This window comes from Coregonus lavaretus, assembly GCF_964263955.1.
Source record: "Coregonus lavaretus genome assembly, chromosome: 26".
Classification (NCBI taxonomy): Eukaryota; Metazoa; Chordata; class Actinopteri; order Salmoniformes; family Salmonidae; genus Coregonus; species Coregonus lavaretus.
In genome coordinates, this window is record NC_140013.1 from 8,777,715 (window position 1) to 8,795,155 (window position 17,441).

Consider the following 17,441-nt stretch of genomic DNA (forward strand, 5'->3'; position numbering starts at 1 on the left):
ATGAAACTAAAATTGAGCTGTTTGGCCATCAAGGAAAACGCTATGTCTGGCGCAAACCCAACACCTCTCATCACCCCGACAACACCATTTTCATGATTTTCATCGGCAGGGACTGGGAAACTGGTCAGAATTGAAGGAATAATGTATGGTGCTAAATACAGGGAAATTCTTGAGGGAACCCTGTTTCAGTCTTCCAGAGATTTGAGACTGGGACGGAGGTTCACCTTCCAGCAGGAAAATGACCCTAAGCATACTGTTAAAGCAACACTTGAGTGGTTTAAGGGGAAACATTGAAATGTCTTGGAATGGCCTAGTCAAGCCCAGACCTCAATCCAATTGAGAATCTGTGGTATGACTTAAAGATTGCAGTTCACCAGCAGAACACATCCAACTTCAAGGTGGCTGGAACAGTTTTGCCTTGAAGAATGGGCAAAAATCCCAGTGGCTAGATGTGCCAAGCTTATAGAGACATACCCCAAGAGACTTGCAGCTGTAATTGCTGCAAAAGGTGGCTCTACAAAGTATTTGCTTTGGGGGGGGTGAATAGTTATGCACGCTCAAGTTCTCTGTTTTTTTGTCTTATTTCTTTTTTGTTTCACAATAAAAAATATTTTGCATCTTCAAAGTGGTAGGCATGTTGTGTACATCAAATGATACCAACTTCAAAAAAATCCATTTTAATGTAAGGCAACAAAATAGGAAAAATGCCGTGGTGGGTGAATACTTTCGCAAGCCACTATGTGAACTGGACAAGTCATCCTTTAAGCTTTAAAGCCCTGCCCAGTTTGGAGGTTAGTTCCAAAGAAACATAACACTGAGGACCGTAATGTAAAGAGTTGTTAACAAAAGAACAAGGGAGGGGCCTCCCGAGTGGCGCAGCGGTCACTACAGACCTGGGTTTGATCCCGGGCTGTGTCTCAGCCGGCCGCGACCAGGAGACCAATGAGGCGGCGCACAATTGGCCCAGCATCGTCCGGGTTAGGGGAGCGTTTGGCCAGCCGGGATGTCCTTGTCCCATCGCGCTCTAACGACTCCTGTGGCATGCCGGGCGCATGAACGCTGACATAGTTGCCAGTTGTACGGTGTTTCCTCCGACACATTGGTGGGGCTGGCTTCCGGGTTAAGCAAGCAGTGTGTCAAGAAGCAGTGCGGCTTGGCAGGGTCGTGGTTCGGAGGACGCATGGCTCTCGACCTTCGCCTCTCCCGAGTCCATACGGGAGTTGCAGCGATGGGACAAGACTGTAACTACCAATTGGATATCACGAAAAATAAAATAATGTCAAGGTAGGCCAGCTTGTTCCCTCAGCCAAAACCTACATATTTAGCTTTTTGTATATCTAGCCATCTCTGTACAGGTGCTATGCTGCACCATGATGCACAGTGAGACAGCTATGTTGATGGCATACCCATTGCTCAGGAGGAGCTGTGTACAGCAATGTAATGCTCTTCTGTTTGATTCTACTTTGATTTCTCACAAGGCAATGCTGTGAACATGTCATTGTGGCCTCTTTGCATGGGGCCTTCAAGTACAACACCAAAAGGAAATTACCTGTCACGTTTGAAAATAGGATGAGCTTGTTGGCAACTGAGTCTTATCAAAACCATAATTTGGGGAATTCACTTATGCCATGCTCCGTTTTCCTCCAGGTATCATACTTTGCCAAGCCTTTGTTTTGAAGAATCCCTTATGTTAATGTTTTGATTTGTTCTGACTATATATAGACCTTATAATGACTGTGAGAGATATTGCAGGTACACTTAAAGTGGGCAAATGTTTGCATACCAATGATAGCGCTGGGCAAAGACGTCAACTCAACGTCTATTCCACGTTGGTTCCACGTCATTTCATTGAAATTATGTGGAACCAACATTGAAATGACGTGGAAACAACATTGATTCAACCAGTGTGTGCCCAGTGGGATGGCTTTGTCTCTCCCAAAAAACCCATATCAGAGAGCCAACAAAGGTACCAAATAAATATGTGGTGAATGTTGTATGTATACTAATAATCACTCAAGTATAAAGGTCTGTCAAGTGAGTGGATTGGTAAGCTCATTAGTCGTCACAAAGTATTAAAACAACCAATGGTATAAGTGAGCAAACAGTAAATGCCTTCCTTTCTCTGACATGAGTCCACTTGCACACAAGTGGATTTTGCCTAGAAAGAGTCTATTCAACTGCTAATAGCTGTAATAGTTTCGATTACACATTCTGAGCCTAATCCCTGATTTAAAATGACAGAACAAACTTCCATCCCTTAGTAATATAGTTTAGCTGATAATCATGATATCACAGTGACAAAATATCTGCTCTCTCAAATCTTTCTCTCTTCACTTCTTGCTTTCACTATCTCCCCCTAAAGTGCTCTTCCGCCCATCCCTAATAGAGCCTCATGCAGAGGTGATTTATGAAGCAGAGCATGAATGGAGTGTGTGTGTACGACGGTGCTATTCTATTGTGGTGGGGCCTCTATTCACCAGGGCCCCACCACAGAGAGGGACTGAGAGGAGCTCGGAGGAGTCCGTGCGGCCAATAGTCCTGTAAAGTAGAGACGTTAAAGGGAGTTGAGGAGGAGTGACTGCTGCCTAAGTCCAGCTGGGTCCCATTGATTCCTGATGACACCCTGCATGGATACACTATCAATGCCATCGATGGGTACCGCTCAAGTGACTGTGCCAGCAAATATACAGTGGACCCCAACGGTCCTCACAGCCGGTCCCGGGTGCTTCAAGCTTCATCCGTCTGATATAAACTATCAATCACTTCCTACATCAGAGGAATTGGTAGGGGCCATGTCCCAATACTGTCAGATGCCTTCCTTTAATATTCTCATTTTCTTTCTGGCCATTGACATGTGAAAGGAGGGCATTGATTTACATTGAATCGAATGCATCTGTCAAGTCATTTCAGATTAGTGGTCATGAAGGAAGGGACTATCAAGTCCTACTGGTATTTACTAAATTTGCTAGAAACATATATTTTTTTTTTACAGAAATGCCTAAAATGATCAAGGACACATTTTGAGTAGGAGCTGGAACAGACCAAAGAGAACATAGCAGTTATACTGATTCGCTCTTAATAATATTTGGGCTGTGGTGTGTTGTTTACCGGGACCTGGCAGTGGCTGTTACGCCATTCCTCTGCACAGCTTTCGAAAATTGTCTATAAATTATAGCTTCGGAGAGTTGTTGTTAGCTTGAGCTCCTCGCCCATGAAACATGTCCCTTATGCACATTCCTCTCTTCTTCCAAATCAATATGGAAGACAGAGGCAGAATTTAAGCTAGCGTTGCTGCCTTAGAGTCGAACAAAACCTTTGATTAATCTAAAACAAAGAAATATGTTTTATATGATGAGCTGTTTAAGAAATGTACTGTAATCTACTTGCTTTGTTTGTGTGGGTGTGTGTTTGTATTAGTGTATTGAATGCCTTTTAGTGTACTATGTGCTCATACCCTTCAGTGGGTGTGTAGACAGGTGCAAGAAACATACTGTAATATGCTAAGTTTACATAACTGTGTGTGTGCATGCAGTGGCTTGCGAAAGTATTCAACCCCCTTGGCATTTTTCCTATTTTGTTGCCTTACAAACTGGAATTAAAATGGATTTTTGGGGGGTTTGTATCATTTGATTTACACAACATGCCTACCACTTTGAAGATGCAAAATATTTTTTCTTGTGAAACAAACAAAACCAGAAAACTTGAGCGTGCACTACTATTCACCCCCCCCCCAAAGTCAATACTTTGTAGAGACACCTTTTGCAGCAATTACAGCTGCAAGTCTCTTGGGGTATGTCTCTATAAGCTTGGCACATCTAGCCACTGGGATTTTTGCCCATTCTTCAAGGCAAAACTGTTCCAGCTCCTTGAAGTTGGATGGGTTCCACTGGTGTACTGCAATCTTTAAGTCACACCACAGATTCTCAATTGGATTGAGGTCTGGGCTTGACTAGGCCATTCCAAGACATTTCAATGTTTCCCCTTAAACCACTAATGTGTTGCTTTAGCAGTATGCTTAGGGTCATTGTCCTGCTGGAAGGTGAAGCTCCTTCCCAGTCTCAAATCTCTGGAAGACTGAAACAGGTTTCCCTCAAGAATTTCCCTGTATTTAGCGCCATCCATCATTCCTTCAATTCTGACCAGTTTCCCAGTCCGTGCCGATGAAAAACATCCCCACAGTATGATGTTGGCACCACCACGATGGTGTTCTCTGGGTGATGAGAGGTGATGGGTTTACGCCAGACATCGCGTTTTCCTTGATGGCCAAAAGGCTCAATTTTAGTCTCATCTGACCAGAGTACCTTCTTCCATATGTTTGGGGAGTCTCCCCCATGCCTTTTGGCGAACACCAAATGTGTTTGCTTATTTATTTCTTGAAGCAATGGCTTTTTTCTGGCTACTCTTCCGTAAAGCCCAGCTCTGTGGAGTGTATGGCTTAAAGTGGTCCTATGGACAGATACTCCAATCTCCACTGTGGAGCTTTGCAGCTCCTTCAGGTTTATCTTTGGTCTCTTTGTTGCCTCTCTGATTAATGCCCTCCTTGCCTGGTCCATGAGTTTTGGTGGGTGGCCAACTCTTGGCAGGTTAGTTGCGGTGCCATATTCTTTATATTTTTAAATTATGGATTTAATGATGCTCTGTGGGATGTTCAAAGTCTCTGATATTTTTTTATAACCCAACCCTGATCTGTAATGCTGCACAACTTTGTCGCTGACCTGTTTGGAGAGCTTCTTGGTCTTTATGGTGCCGCTTGTGTCACGGTTTCGGCCGAGGCTGCTCCTCCTCCTTGTTCGGGCAGGCTCCGGCGGTCGTCGTCCCCGGAGTACTAGCTGCCACCGTTCGATGTTTCATGTTTGTTTGGTTTTGTCTGTTTGTACACCTGTCCCTTGTTAGTGTTTGATTTGGTTGCCTATTTAGTTTTCGTGTGTGGGGGCAGGTGTTATGTGGTATTGTTTATTGTCAAGCTGTTGCTCGGTTGTAGTACTCTCGTGTTTGTTGTTTTTTCCAAGAGTCCGCACTGTGTGCGCTTTATTCATTTTACGCACTGTGTGTGTTGTGCGTAATTTTGTATTTTGCTTCCCGGTTGGGTTGGCTGTTCGCCTGTTTGGTGCTGCATTTTTGTTTACTAAAGTCTGTTGACGAACGCCCGTGTTTCCTGCGCTTGATTTCTTCACCGCATCCACACTCAGCTACTGACAGAATACCACATCCTTCATGGAGTCAGCAGGAGCACCCGCGCCGACAGAGGTCATGGAGGACCGTCTTCGTGGACAGGAGGACCGGATTAACCAGATCGGTCACGCCTTGGATCGGGTGATGAACACTCTCCACCGATGGGAAAGCAGCGGGGTACCCACGCCCCCACCTACCGGACCATCCCCATCGGTCAGTCCTCCTGTCCACATTCCGGAACCCAGTGGGATTCGGCTCTCGCTCCCGAGGGCGTACGACGGCTCCGCTGCCGGGTGTCAAGGGTTCCTGCTACAGGTGGAGCTCTACCTCGCCACCGTACACCCGGCGCCCTCGGGACACGAGAGCGTCTCCGCCCTCATCTCCTGTCTCACCGGCAAGGCGTTGGAGTGGGCCAACGCCGAATGGAGGAGAATGGACGCCGCTACCATCACCTATGCGGAGTTCTCCCGCCGCTTCCGGGCCGCGTTCGACCATCCACCAGAAGGGAAGGCGGCGGGGGAGCGTCTGTTCTTCCTCCGACAGGGGATGAGGAGCGCACAGGATTTTGCCCTGGAGTTCCGGACTCTAGCGGCAGATGCAGGGTGGAATGAGCGGGCCCTCATAGACCACTTCCGTTGTAGCCTTCGGGAGGACGTCCAAAGAGAGTTGGCGTGCAGGGATACCATGTTGACGTTTGACCAACTAGTCGACATGGCCATTCGGTTGGACACCCTGCTCGCCACCCGTGGACGTCCCGGATGGGGGTCGCCCATTTCACCCTCCAGCACCTCCGAGCCGAGCCCTATGGAGCTCGGAGGTGCTGGCGCTAGAGAAAGGAGGAGTAGGAACCCGAGGGGGGCCGTCCCCTGCACCAACTGTGGCCGTGGAGGGCACACCGCGGCTAGGTGTTGGGGAAGGTCCCCCGGTGGAGGTGAAGGCTTGAGGGGGCTCAACACCCTTTCCTCATTTTGACTGACCACCGCAACCTGGAATACATCCGGGCAGCTAGGAGACTGAATCCTTGCCAGGCCCGCTGGACTATGTTTCTAGCCCGGTTTGTGTTTAAAATCACTTACATCCCTGGGTCCCAGAACGGGAAGGCAGATGCCCTGTCTCGGCGGTATGACACGGAGGAGAGGTCCGTTGAGCCCACTCCCATACTACCAAAGTCTTGTCTGGTTGCACCGGTGGTATGGGAGGTCGATGCAGAGATCGAGCGGGCGTTACGCACCGACCCAAGTCCTCCACAGTGTCCAGTGGGTCGGACGTACGTTCCGCTCGAGGTACACGATCGCCTCATTTATTGGGCTCATACGTCCCCCTCCTCTGGACATCCAGGTATCGGCCGGACAGTTCACTGCCTTAGCACTAAGTACTGGTGGCCAACGTTAGCCAGGGATGTGAGGATTTATGTCTCCTCCTGTTCGGTGTGTGCCCAGTGTAAGGCGCCCAGACATTTGCCCAGGGGTAAGCTACAACCCCTGCCCGTTACACAACGACCCTGGTCCCACCTCTCGGTGGATTTTGTTACCGACCTTCCCCCCTCACAGGGGAATACTACCATCCTGGTCGTTGTGGATCGGTTCTCGAAGGCCTGTCGTCTCCTTCCCATGCCGGGTCTCCCTACTGCCCTACAGACCGCTGAGGCTCTGTTTACCCATGTCTTCCGGCATTACGGGGTACCCGAGGATATAGTGTCTGATCGAGGCCCCCAGTTCACCTCCAGAGTGTGGAGAGCGTTTATGGAACGGTTGGGGGTTTCGGTGAGCCTTACCTCGGGTTACCACCCGGAGAGTAATGGGCAGGTTGAACGTGTCAACCAGGATGTGGGTAGGTTTCTGAGGTCTTATTGCCAGGGCCGGCCGGAGGAGTGGGCGAGATACGTTCCGTGGGCCGAGATGGCACAGAACTCTCTCCGCCACTCCTCCACCCATTAACCCCTTTCCAGTGTGTGTTAGGGTACCAGCCGGTTCTGGCACCTTGGCACGAGAGCCAGATCGAGGCCCCTGCGGTGGATGAGTGGGTGCGGCGCTCGGAGGAGACATGGAACGCTGCCCACGTTCATCTGCAGCGGGCCATCCGTCGGCATAAGACGAGCGCCGATCTCCACCGCAGTGAGGGGCCTGTGTACGCACCTGGAGATCGAGTCTGGCTCTCGACCAGGAACCTGCCCCTCCGCCTGCCCTGCCGGAAGCTGGGTCGGCGGTTTGTGGGGCCATTCAAAGTCCTGAGGAGGTTGAACGAGGTGTGTTACAGGTTAGAACTGCCTATTGATTACAGGAATATTAACCCCTCGTTCCATGTGTCTCTCCTCAGGCCGGTGGTAGCTGGTCCACTCCAGGACTATGAGATAGAAGAGACTCCTCCGCCCCCGTTGGACATCGAGGGGGCTCCGGCGTACACTGTGAGGTCCATCCTTGATTCGAGACGCCGGATGGGGGGTCTCCAATATCTCGTAGAGTGGGAGGGGTACGGCCCGGAGGAGCGGTGCTGGGTGCCGAGGAGGGACATATTAGACCTGTCCCTGCTGACCGAGTTCCATCGGGGTCATCCTACGCGCCCTGCTCCGCGTCGTCCTGGTCGTCCCCGAGGCCGGGATCGGTGCACGGCTGAAGCCGCGCGTCAAGGGGGGGGGGGGGTACTGTCACGGTTTCGGCCGAGGCTGCTCCTCCTCCTCGTTCGGGCAGGCTCCGGCGGTCGTCGTCCCCGGAGTACTAGCTGCCACCGTTCGATGTTTCATGTTTGTTTGGTTTTGTCTGTTTGTACACCTGTCCCTTGTTAGTGTTTGATTTGGTTGCCTATTTAGTTTTCGTGTGTGGGGGCAGGTGTTATGTGGTATTGTTTATTGTCAAGCTGTTGCTCTGTTGTAGTACTCTCGTGTTTGTTGTTTTTTCCGAGAGTCCGCACTGTGTGCGCTTTATTCATTTGACGCACTGTGTGTGTTGTGCGTAATTTTGTATTTTGCTTCCCGGTTGGGTTGGCTGTTCGCCTGTTTGGTGCTGCATTTTTGTTTACTAAAGTCTGTTGACGAACGCCCGTGTTTCCTGCGCTTGATTTCCTCACCGCATCCACACTCAGCTACTGACAGCTTGCTTGATGGTGCCCCTTGCTTAGGGGTGTTGCAGACTCTGGGGCCTTTCAGAACAGGTGTATATATACTGAGATCATGTGACAGATCATGTGACACTTAGATTGCACACAGGTGGACATTATTTAACTAATTATGTGACTTCTGAAGGTAATTGGTTGCACCAGATCTTAATTAGGGGCTTCATAGCAAAGGGGGTGAATAAGGAGGTATTGAATAGAGTTGAAGGATGGGACTAATAACAAATAACAACAAATAATAACAAAGATAGCTAATAATGTAAGCATACTGTGTCCATAATAAGTATATAGGTTGTATGTTGGGAGCTTTTGGGAAAGAGCACAGTTAGAAAGATATGGCATTTAGAAGCAAACCGGATGGACATCATGAAAATGATCGGAGAGGTTGAGAGTAGAAGAAGTTCCGCAGCAAAAAAAAAAAAAAAAAAATATATATATATATATATATATATATATATATATAGAATTATTGTAAAATTAACTCTGTCCATAAGGTGTAGATAGTAAGTATAGACCGGAAGTAGAGGCCTGGGCGTTGTTGTTCACTAATTTACTCCAAGTAGGGAAAGGATGGTGGGGTTGAAAAGTAATAAAGGGGAATATATATATAAAAAATAAAAATAAACATGGGGGATTGGAAGTGATGCAGACAATTACATTGATAGAAGATACAATCTATCTGCAATATTAAGCTGATCCATTCCCCCCCCCCAAAAAAAAGAAAAAAAAAAAAAAAGGGGGTGAATAAATATGCATGCACCAGTTTTCCGTTATTTATTTTTTTGAATTTCACTTCACCAATTTGGACTATTTTGTGTATGTTCATTAAATGAAATCCAAATAAAAATCAATTTAACCCTCCCCCTTGGTGTTTTTCCTATTTTGTTGCTTACAACATGTAATTTAACCCTCCCATTGTCCTATGGTCAAAATGACCCGCCACTGTGTTGAACCAACTTTATTTCATTTTTATATTTTTGGGATCATTTGTGAGAAGGAGGCAGTGAGACTTTAAAGAAAGTATCACTGCCTCCTTCTCACAAATGATCAAAAAAATATAAAAATTAAATAAAGTTGGTTCAACACAGTGGCGGGTCATTTTGACCCTAGGACAATGGGAGGGTTAAATTACATGTTGTAAGCAACAAAATAGGAAAAACACCAAGGGGGATGAATACTTTTGCAAGGCACTGTATGTGTGTGCGTGTGTGCTCACTGCTTGTCCACACCAAATAAATAAATCAGACAACTAGTCAATGAGGAACAGGAATCAGGGAGCCAGGTTTAAGTCATTGGTGGTAGATAAATTCACCTATAGTAACATCTCTCCTGTCCCAGTCAGTTAATTAGTTTAGGCTCCCCACAATATCTGCTGAGAAAGAGTTCATTAGAGCACAGAAGAATCAGTCTGTAGACTGTGTACCTGCTCTAAAACTAACCACAATCCAAACTGTGTCTCTCTGTGCACAATGTTCCTCTACGTGTTCGGCATTCAAAGTCATCTCTCCAACTCCCCGTGGTAACAGACACCTCTTGGGGAATAAATTTCCCCTGAAACAAAGATTGAAAACACCAAAGAAAGTGAAGTTCTCTCTTTCTCTTACTATGGCTGTGCATTTTCCACAGTGGGACAGACCCGCATATCTTCAGTCACTAAGATTTGCCACCAGAATCTCGGCGTGGACGCTGTAAATGAGATCCCAAATCAATATACTCCCTTGGTGACCCCTGCCATTGATCAGAGCAGAAAATCTATACAACCCACCTGCATATAGCCCTGGGCCAGGCCCTGTAAGACGACGTGAGGAGACTTGAATGAAAACCAATACTTTTTGATGACAAAAATAGTTGTCATAGAGTTACAGAACGGTCCATCAGCATCTATCAGAGTGATACAAACTCTACAAATTGATATATATTGATGTTGGACATTGCATATGCAATGAAGGAAGCATCAAAATGAAAAATAATTACAAATAAACCTTGGAACAAGAACAAAGGAGAGAAATAATAATTAAGAAGAGATTAAACATGTTTTCTCAAAGCAAATGAAAAATTGTCCCTGTTTATCTCTTGCAAATAACGATGAGTAATTACCACCTCATTCTCAACTCATTATAATTACTTACATTTGTACAAGATGAAATGTTTCTGGTGTTCTTATGATTGCTACTGTTTAGCTGATAGACATCTTGTAATTGTACATCTGTGAATCAAAATGTCATTTAATCATAAAACCTTGAGTAGGTCATTAATACAAAAAACACATTTGAAAGTAATTAACTCATTCTAACCAAGAGACTGAAGCTATTTCCCCTCTTCATTTCACCATCACCCCTGTTCATATCCCTATCCCTCCTCACCTGTAGATGAGCGTGTCATCCAGGGAACTGTTGTACTGGACCTGGTACATCCTGATCCCAGGGACGTAGTTCTGATATGGCCATTTGATCAGCACTGAGCTAGCTGTCAGCTCCGCAATCAGCACCCTCCCCTCCTGGTTCTTCCGTGTGTCGTTGCCTGTGGCCATGGTGGACTTGGCCGAGGTAAGGATGTCTGAAGGGCCAGGGTCGGGCTCCCATAGCTGGTTGGTGCGGTTGACCAGGTGGTGGAGGGTGTTGACCACCAGCTCCACCTGGCCCGTGGACTCCCCCGCCGCGTTGGAGGCAATGCAGGTGAAGGTTCCAGAGTCCTTCAGGGAGGTGATGTTGATGTCCAGGCTGCCGTTGCTGAAGGTGACAGTCCGTGACGTGTTGGAGATCAGACGGCCCTCGGGGGAAATCCAGTGAATCTCTGGGTCCGGGTCTCCGTTAGCCTTGCACTTCAGACTGGTGGGCTGGCCCTCTATGGTGAAGGTCTTGGCAGACTTCCTGGTCATGACCGGAGGGTCACAGATGAACTCCTCCTCGGGGATAGTCCAGAAGTACTTGGCTGTGAGGTCTGGAGGAGAGGCGCATGTCTCCAGGTCGTCTTCTCTGGTCAGCCTCCTTAGCCACAGCAGCTCACAGTTACAGTGGAGCGGGTTTCCGCCAAAACTCATCACCAATGACGACTGAGGAGATCCTTTGGCTTTAGCGTAGACAGGGATGCGCAGAAAAAGTGGATCTGGTGGGATCTTCTTAAGCTTATTGGACGTCATGTCTAGACGCGCCAGCTTGTGCAGGTTGGTGAAGATCCCTTGGGGTACATGCTCTATAAGGTTATGGTCCATGTTAAGGGTGTTGACGTTGGTTAGACGACCTATCGTCTCCCAGGGAATGTCCACCAGGTTGTTGTAGGACAGGTCCAGGTCTTCCAGGGTTCCTGTGAAGTCGTCAAAGGCGTGGGGAGAGATATTGTGCAGCTGGTTGTTGGCCAAGATCAGGTGCCTAAGGTTGGTGAGCCCCCGAAAGTGGTCATCCCTGATAACACTCAGCCGGTTGCTGTCCAGGTGCAGCGCCCGCAGCCGCTTGAGGTCCTCGAAGGTGTAAGGCATGATCTGGCTTATGGTGTTGCGGGACAACGTCAGATGGATCAAACTAGTCATGTTGGCAAAGTCCCGCCTCCTTATGGCTGTGATATAGTTCTCAGTGAGCCGCAGCTCCACGGTGCGCCGGTCGATGACGGTGGGCACGAAGAGTAGGCCCGTCTTAGCACAGAGGATGGCCAGCGAGGGGGACACGTTCTGGCACATGCAGCGCTTGGGGCACAGCTGCCCCCTGGTGGAGACGGCCAGCACCAACAGGGAGAAGATCAGCCGGTCCATCCTCCCTCCGGCGTTCTGGGAAACTGCAAGGCAAAGGAGAGAGACACTGGTCAGGACATGTCAGGATGTGGGACTCCAGGTGTGGAATTCACTAGGTGAGTAGCTATCACAGTGGTAACACTGAGATTAAATATCTCTATCAGCCATGATCAGAATGCAAAACAGCAGTGTTCGAAGTACATTCAGATGAGTAAAGCCAGTAAATGTATGTGGATACATTTCAATGAATGTGCAATACCCTGAATTAAGTGTTTAGCACAGACTGAGGCATGATGTAGAGGTGATGTTCAAGAGAGCCAATTTTCTTAACAGCTTGTATCTTGTTTTCCTCCTCATGGGAACTTCTTTAAGATGTTAGGGAATGATACACATGCCGTGCTAATACGCCAAATGAAGAGATAAGGACAAATAATAGGTGTGTGTAATTATAGCTTAGCAAATCATTTAACTCAACATGCAATCCCTGGACAAAGTTAGCTGGCTGCCACATCACAGTTTAATAAGGGTTTTATCACAGCGGGTCTACCTTCTGTGGATTCTCTAAAAGCCAGTCTTTTAAATAGCTCCATACATCTCCAATATGAGTGAAAACACAAATGTATCTGCATAGAAGACGCCAACTGGCAATGCATATACAATTGTAGCAAAAGCAAGCAGTCATCCACCCCCACACTTACGAACACATTTTCTTTATGTCCTCTCTAAAAACACACACACGCAACCACACAAATAGCAAAGCACACACGGCATGTGTCTCATATCTACCCTGCTTCCAGGTATGGCAGATACTGTTTTTGCTTTGAAATCAAGATTTGTAGTGCTATTACAAATAGAAAATATCTTCCTGAAATGAGGTAGCAGGACAGATTTGAAGTGCTATGAACTGACTATGGCCGAGATCTTCTCATCACCAAGAGTGCGCGCTCTCTCTCTCTCTCTCTCGCTTATGAAGCATATCCATGAAACTGTACTTTAATGTATTTATCGTGGTAATTCCTTGTCCGTGCTGAAGTACCCTTAACACACACGCTCTATCTGTATTTATGATAGCATTTCTGCGGTTACAGTGTTCAACTTAATGCACCAGGATCTGCATGGGATTTGTCATAGGCCATTATATAGGCCCTTTGTTTGCGCTCTGTGAATATAATAAAACCAGGGAATGGAATTGGAATGGAGATGTGTGACATTTTTGTATAGCTTCTCTCGTGCGACGAAGTGGCCATCAGCCATGCAGCATCAACAGAGCAGCTGTCCATATGCATCTCATTTCATCAACCCATTTCACAGATGTACCTTGGATTATGGGGCTAATGCTATGATGAATATCAAACGAAAGTAAAGCCATGGAAGGCACGTTGGAAGCGTGATCATAGCATTTATTTATTTCTATTATTACATGCATTCGATTTTGCAGAACGCATTTGATCTTGTGAATAGAGGTGCAGTAGGCACTGGTGCGGTTACTCTCAAGGTCAAATCATTGAGTGAGACATTTAGGCTACCATACCGTACCTACCATAATAGCCTACATAGCATAAGTGGATGAAATAGGGCAGCATGGTGGATGCTCTGAAAACGCTTACCTGCTGGCGCTTCATAATTAAAAAGGAATTAACTGTACTGCCAGACAACAGAAAATATAATTTAGCTTCGATCAAGTGCTTATTCTGTAGTAATTAGTGAGCAGCAGCAAAAAAATGGTCCTTTTAAAGACAGCTATTAGCAACTGTAAATTGCGGTTTTGCTGGGAAGGAACAAAGAAATACAGTAGATAAAAATAAAGACTAACAATGAACATACAGATGTGTTGCTCCATTGTTGAATTAATGGCGGTCAGGCTGCTTTCAACTTGATAAGAGGAAATGCAGGTAAACGACAGAAAAACATGGTTGCTTTTACATTTCCCTCTGTTAATAAGCTCTCTCTCTCTCTCTGTGTTTCTCTCTCTCTTACTTTCCCCATCTCAGTCTCTTTCCCAATCTCACTCAGGCTAAATTGTTGTAAGATGACACCATCTGCCATCATCTAAAGGTAAACAATCTACCCTAAGAATGAGGGCCTGATTTCCAGATCCTCTCATATCAGGTTTACTAAAACCACAGCCCTGTCAGCCATTGCAGGAACATCATTACAGTATATGGGCAGAACTCTCCAAGGTAGAGGGCTTGAAACGCCAAGCAGCTAACCATTAGCTCTCTGAAGACTGGAAACAGTCGACATGTGAAGACTGGAAACAGACGACATCCCAGAGCTTATTTACAGGATGAGCCTCCACCCTGCTCTGCTCTGCTCAGACAGAACTCTCTGACTCCTGTGCATCCGCACAATGGAGATGGATTAGGCTGTCGGCTGTGGAGTGGAACGGCCTGCAGTGCCCCAGGGGCCCAGGGAGTGCCCAGTCAATGAAAGCTGCTGCCCCGCCATCTAAGGATTGGAGGAGAAGAGAAAAGGAGCAAGACCCAGGGCGGCTCACTACGCATGGAGTAAAGACAGTCAGCGCGGCTCATTACACATGGAGTAAAGACAGTCAGGGCGGCTCACTACACATGGAGTAAAGACATTTAGGGCGGCTCACTGCACATGGAGTAAAGACATTTAGGGTGGCTCACTACACATGAAGTAAAGACAGTCAGGGTGGCTCACTACGCATGGAGTAAAGACAGTCAGGGCGGCTCACTACACATGGAGTAAAGACAGTCAGGGCGGCTCACTACACATGGAGTAAAGACAGTCAGGGTGGCTCACTACACATGGAGTAAAGACAGTCAGGGCGGCTCACTACGCAGGGTGTAAAGACAGTCAGGGCGGCTCACTACACATGGAGTAAAGACAGTCAGGGCAGCTCACTAAACATGAAGTAAAGACAGTCAGGTTGGCTCACTTCACATGGAGTAAAGACAGACAGGGCGGCTCACTACACATGGAGTAAAGACAGTCAGGGCGGCTCACTACACATGGAGTAAAGACAGTCATGGCGGCTCACTACTCATGGAGTAAAGACAGTCAGGGTGGCTCACTACAGATGGATTAAAGACAGTCAGGGTGGCTCACTACAGATGGATTAAAGACAGTCAGGGGCGGCTCACTACACATGGAGTAAAGACAGTCAGGGTGGCTCACTACACATGGAGTAAAGACAGTCAGGGTTGCTCACTACACATGGAGTAAAGACAGTCAGGGTGGCTCACTACACATGGAGTAAAGACAGTCAGGGCAGCTCACTACACATGGAGTAAAGACAGTCAGGGCGGCTCACTACACATGGAGTAAAGACAGTCAGGGCGGCTCACTACACATGGATTAAAGACAGTCAGGGCGGCTCACTACACATGGATTAAAGACAGTCAGGGCGACACTTGAATGCTGCCGTTTCCTCCACTAAACAGAATATTGGATCGCTTGTCCTTCTGTTATTCAGGTATCGGGCTTTTGCTTACTGTCAGTATGTTTTTACTTTAATGCTGAAGATTTGTACAGGAGCACTAATGTATTATGGTCTTGCTAGTACAAGACAGGCTACAGGCGTGTGCAAATACCAAGTAATTAAAACATGAGCATCATTCGTTTTTAATCATATAAATTACCAAGTTTCTACAGTATAATGTGAAACATGAGGCAAGATGAAAGGAGCCTGACGTCAGTAGTACACCAATGACCTTACATAGAGGACAACTACAGGAATATATCAGGGTGATTCTTTCTCCATCTCAGAAGGACCTACCACATAAACTGACTGAGAAGATCTAGCACATGCAGATCTTTGTTGTCTCAGCTTGCCATCCGTCTTTAGAGCAATAACTTCATTGCTACGACAATCGTATCGGTGCGTAATATTAATAATGTAGCTTGAAATGTTCATTTACCATGGCAATGTTGCACCACATCCTGTGTGTCTGGCTGACATGTTTTGACAGATGCGCGCTCATGTTATTGTTTTCTGTGGAAAGTAATGAGTTAAATATCACCGTAGTGTTTTTTTCCTACTTGACGGTATGACGCTGATATTCAAACAGAAGAGTTCTATAAATAGATTTGGGATAAATAGACGATTCTGGTTTGTGTTTGTTGAGCTCTGGTCAGGAGCTTATCCATTAGGGCCACGGACCAAAGGCCTGTCTCCTACGCCCCATTACACACCACCACCACCACTCTCCTCCTCAGATGAAGGGATGGACAGGAATGAGAGAAAACAAAGTGCTTCAGCAAGATGCATCTCTATTATTGATCAGGGTGACCCTCAGAGCATGCTCCAAGGTGTTCTTCACATAGCAACCACAGATGAACAGGCAGACTAGGGGTCTAGGAGAAGGAGATTGGGTTTCAAAAACACGTATATTGTACATTTGAAGACTTGTGTTGTTGTGCTTTGGTCTGCGAGGATTGAGATGGACTGCGGCGGTGCTCAGGAGGGAGACCGCAGAGAATCAATCATTTGACACACTGCTTCAACTACTGAGTTCTATCAAGAGACACAAACACTGAGGGGCAACATACCAATCTATCCTATATAGTACATTTACAGTATGCTAGTAGATACCCATAGACTTCCAGTAATTGCGCTAACGCTAGTTAGTATTGGCTCGCAAAACTACCTCTAACTTCCTTCATACTAGACACAGATACATCAAAATGGTATCTACGAGTTCACCTGACTGGAAAAGTAGATAATGGGCCTCACTGCTAATATCCCAAAGTATCCCTTCAATCATTAAGTCCACTGTGTGACATCAACTATGCAGTATTAATGGGAAAACAGGGAAAAACGTCCTCACCATCTGTGCTTGTCAAATAAAATGTATAACGCACCCACTGCACATTACAGTAACTGGGTGTTGTTTGATGCTAGATACAGTGAAGACTTTCCTAGAGGGTATTTTGGAGCAATATTCAGTGTTCCTGTGGTTAAGTTACAGTACAACATTACGTGATTATTGCAAGGCAAACATACTCGGGGTTTAGTAAAGTTACTGTACCATAAACCCAGTAAGCCTTCAAAGAACCATCTTTGACAGGAGCCTTAGAGATAAAATATTTTGCAGTGAAACCCTAAAATCAGCATTATACCTCAAAGACAACGGACCCCTCACCACACATCCCCACATTGGCCGAGACACACTACCAAGATCTAAGCCGCACAGGGAATAAAGTGCATCTAATGGGGCTACAGCCGCTAACACATAGCACTGCGATTGAATGATTCTCTCACAACACCTCTGCAGCATACTACAACCGTAACGCATACTACAACTGTAAGCTAACATAACTGATCATAATTTGTGGGTCTGTACATTTCCTGCAGAGTCATCACAGCAAGCCTTAAATGAATGTGAAATCAAAGCACCAAGAAAATACTCTGTTGGCTGTGGATTTTACGTGGTGACACTGGCAAGCCGGGTTCCCTTTGAAAGCCCCT

General features: G+C 46.7%; 1 protein-coding gene across 1 annotated transcript in view; it reads right to left on the minus strand.

Annotated features, from left to right (window-relative positions):
• LOC311101813 (leucine-rich repeat and fibronectin type III domain-containing protein 1-like protein) overlaps positions 1-12,025 on the minus strand; it is a gene marked incomplete at both ends in the record, with an annotated part of 37,615 nt that extends 25,590 nt beyond the window's left edge. The window contains one exon of the mRNA XM_084143013.1: positions 10,644-12,025. Coding sequence (XP_083999139.1) covers positions 10,644-12,025 — 1,382 coding nt within the window. The remainder of the gene's footprint in view (positions 1-10,643) is intronic.
• Positions 12,026-17,441: the final 5,416 nt, after the last annotated feature.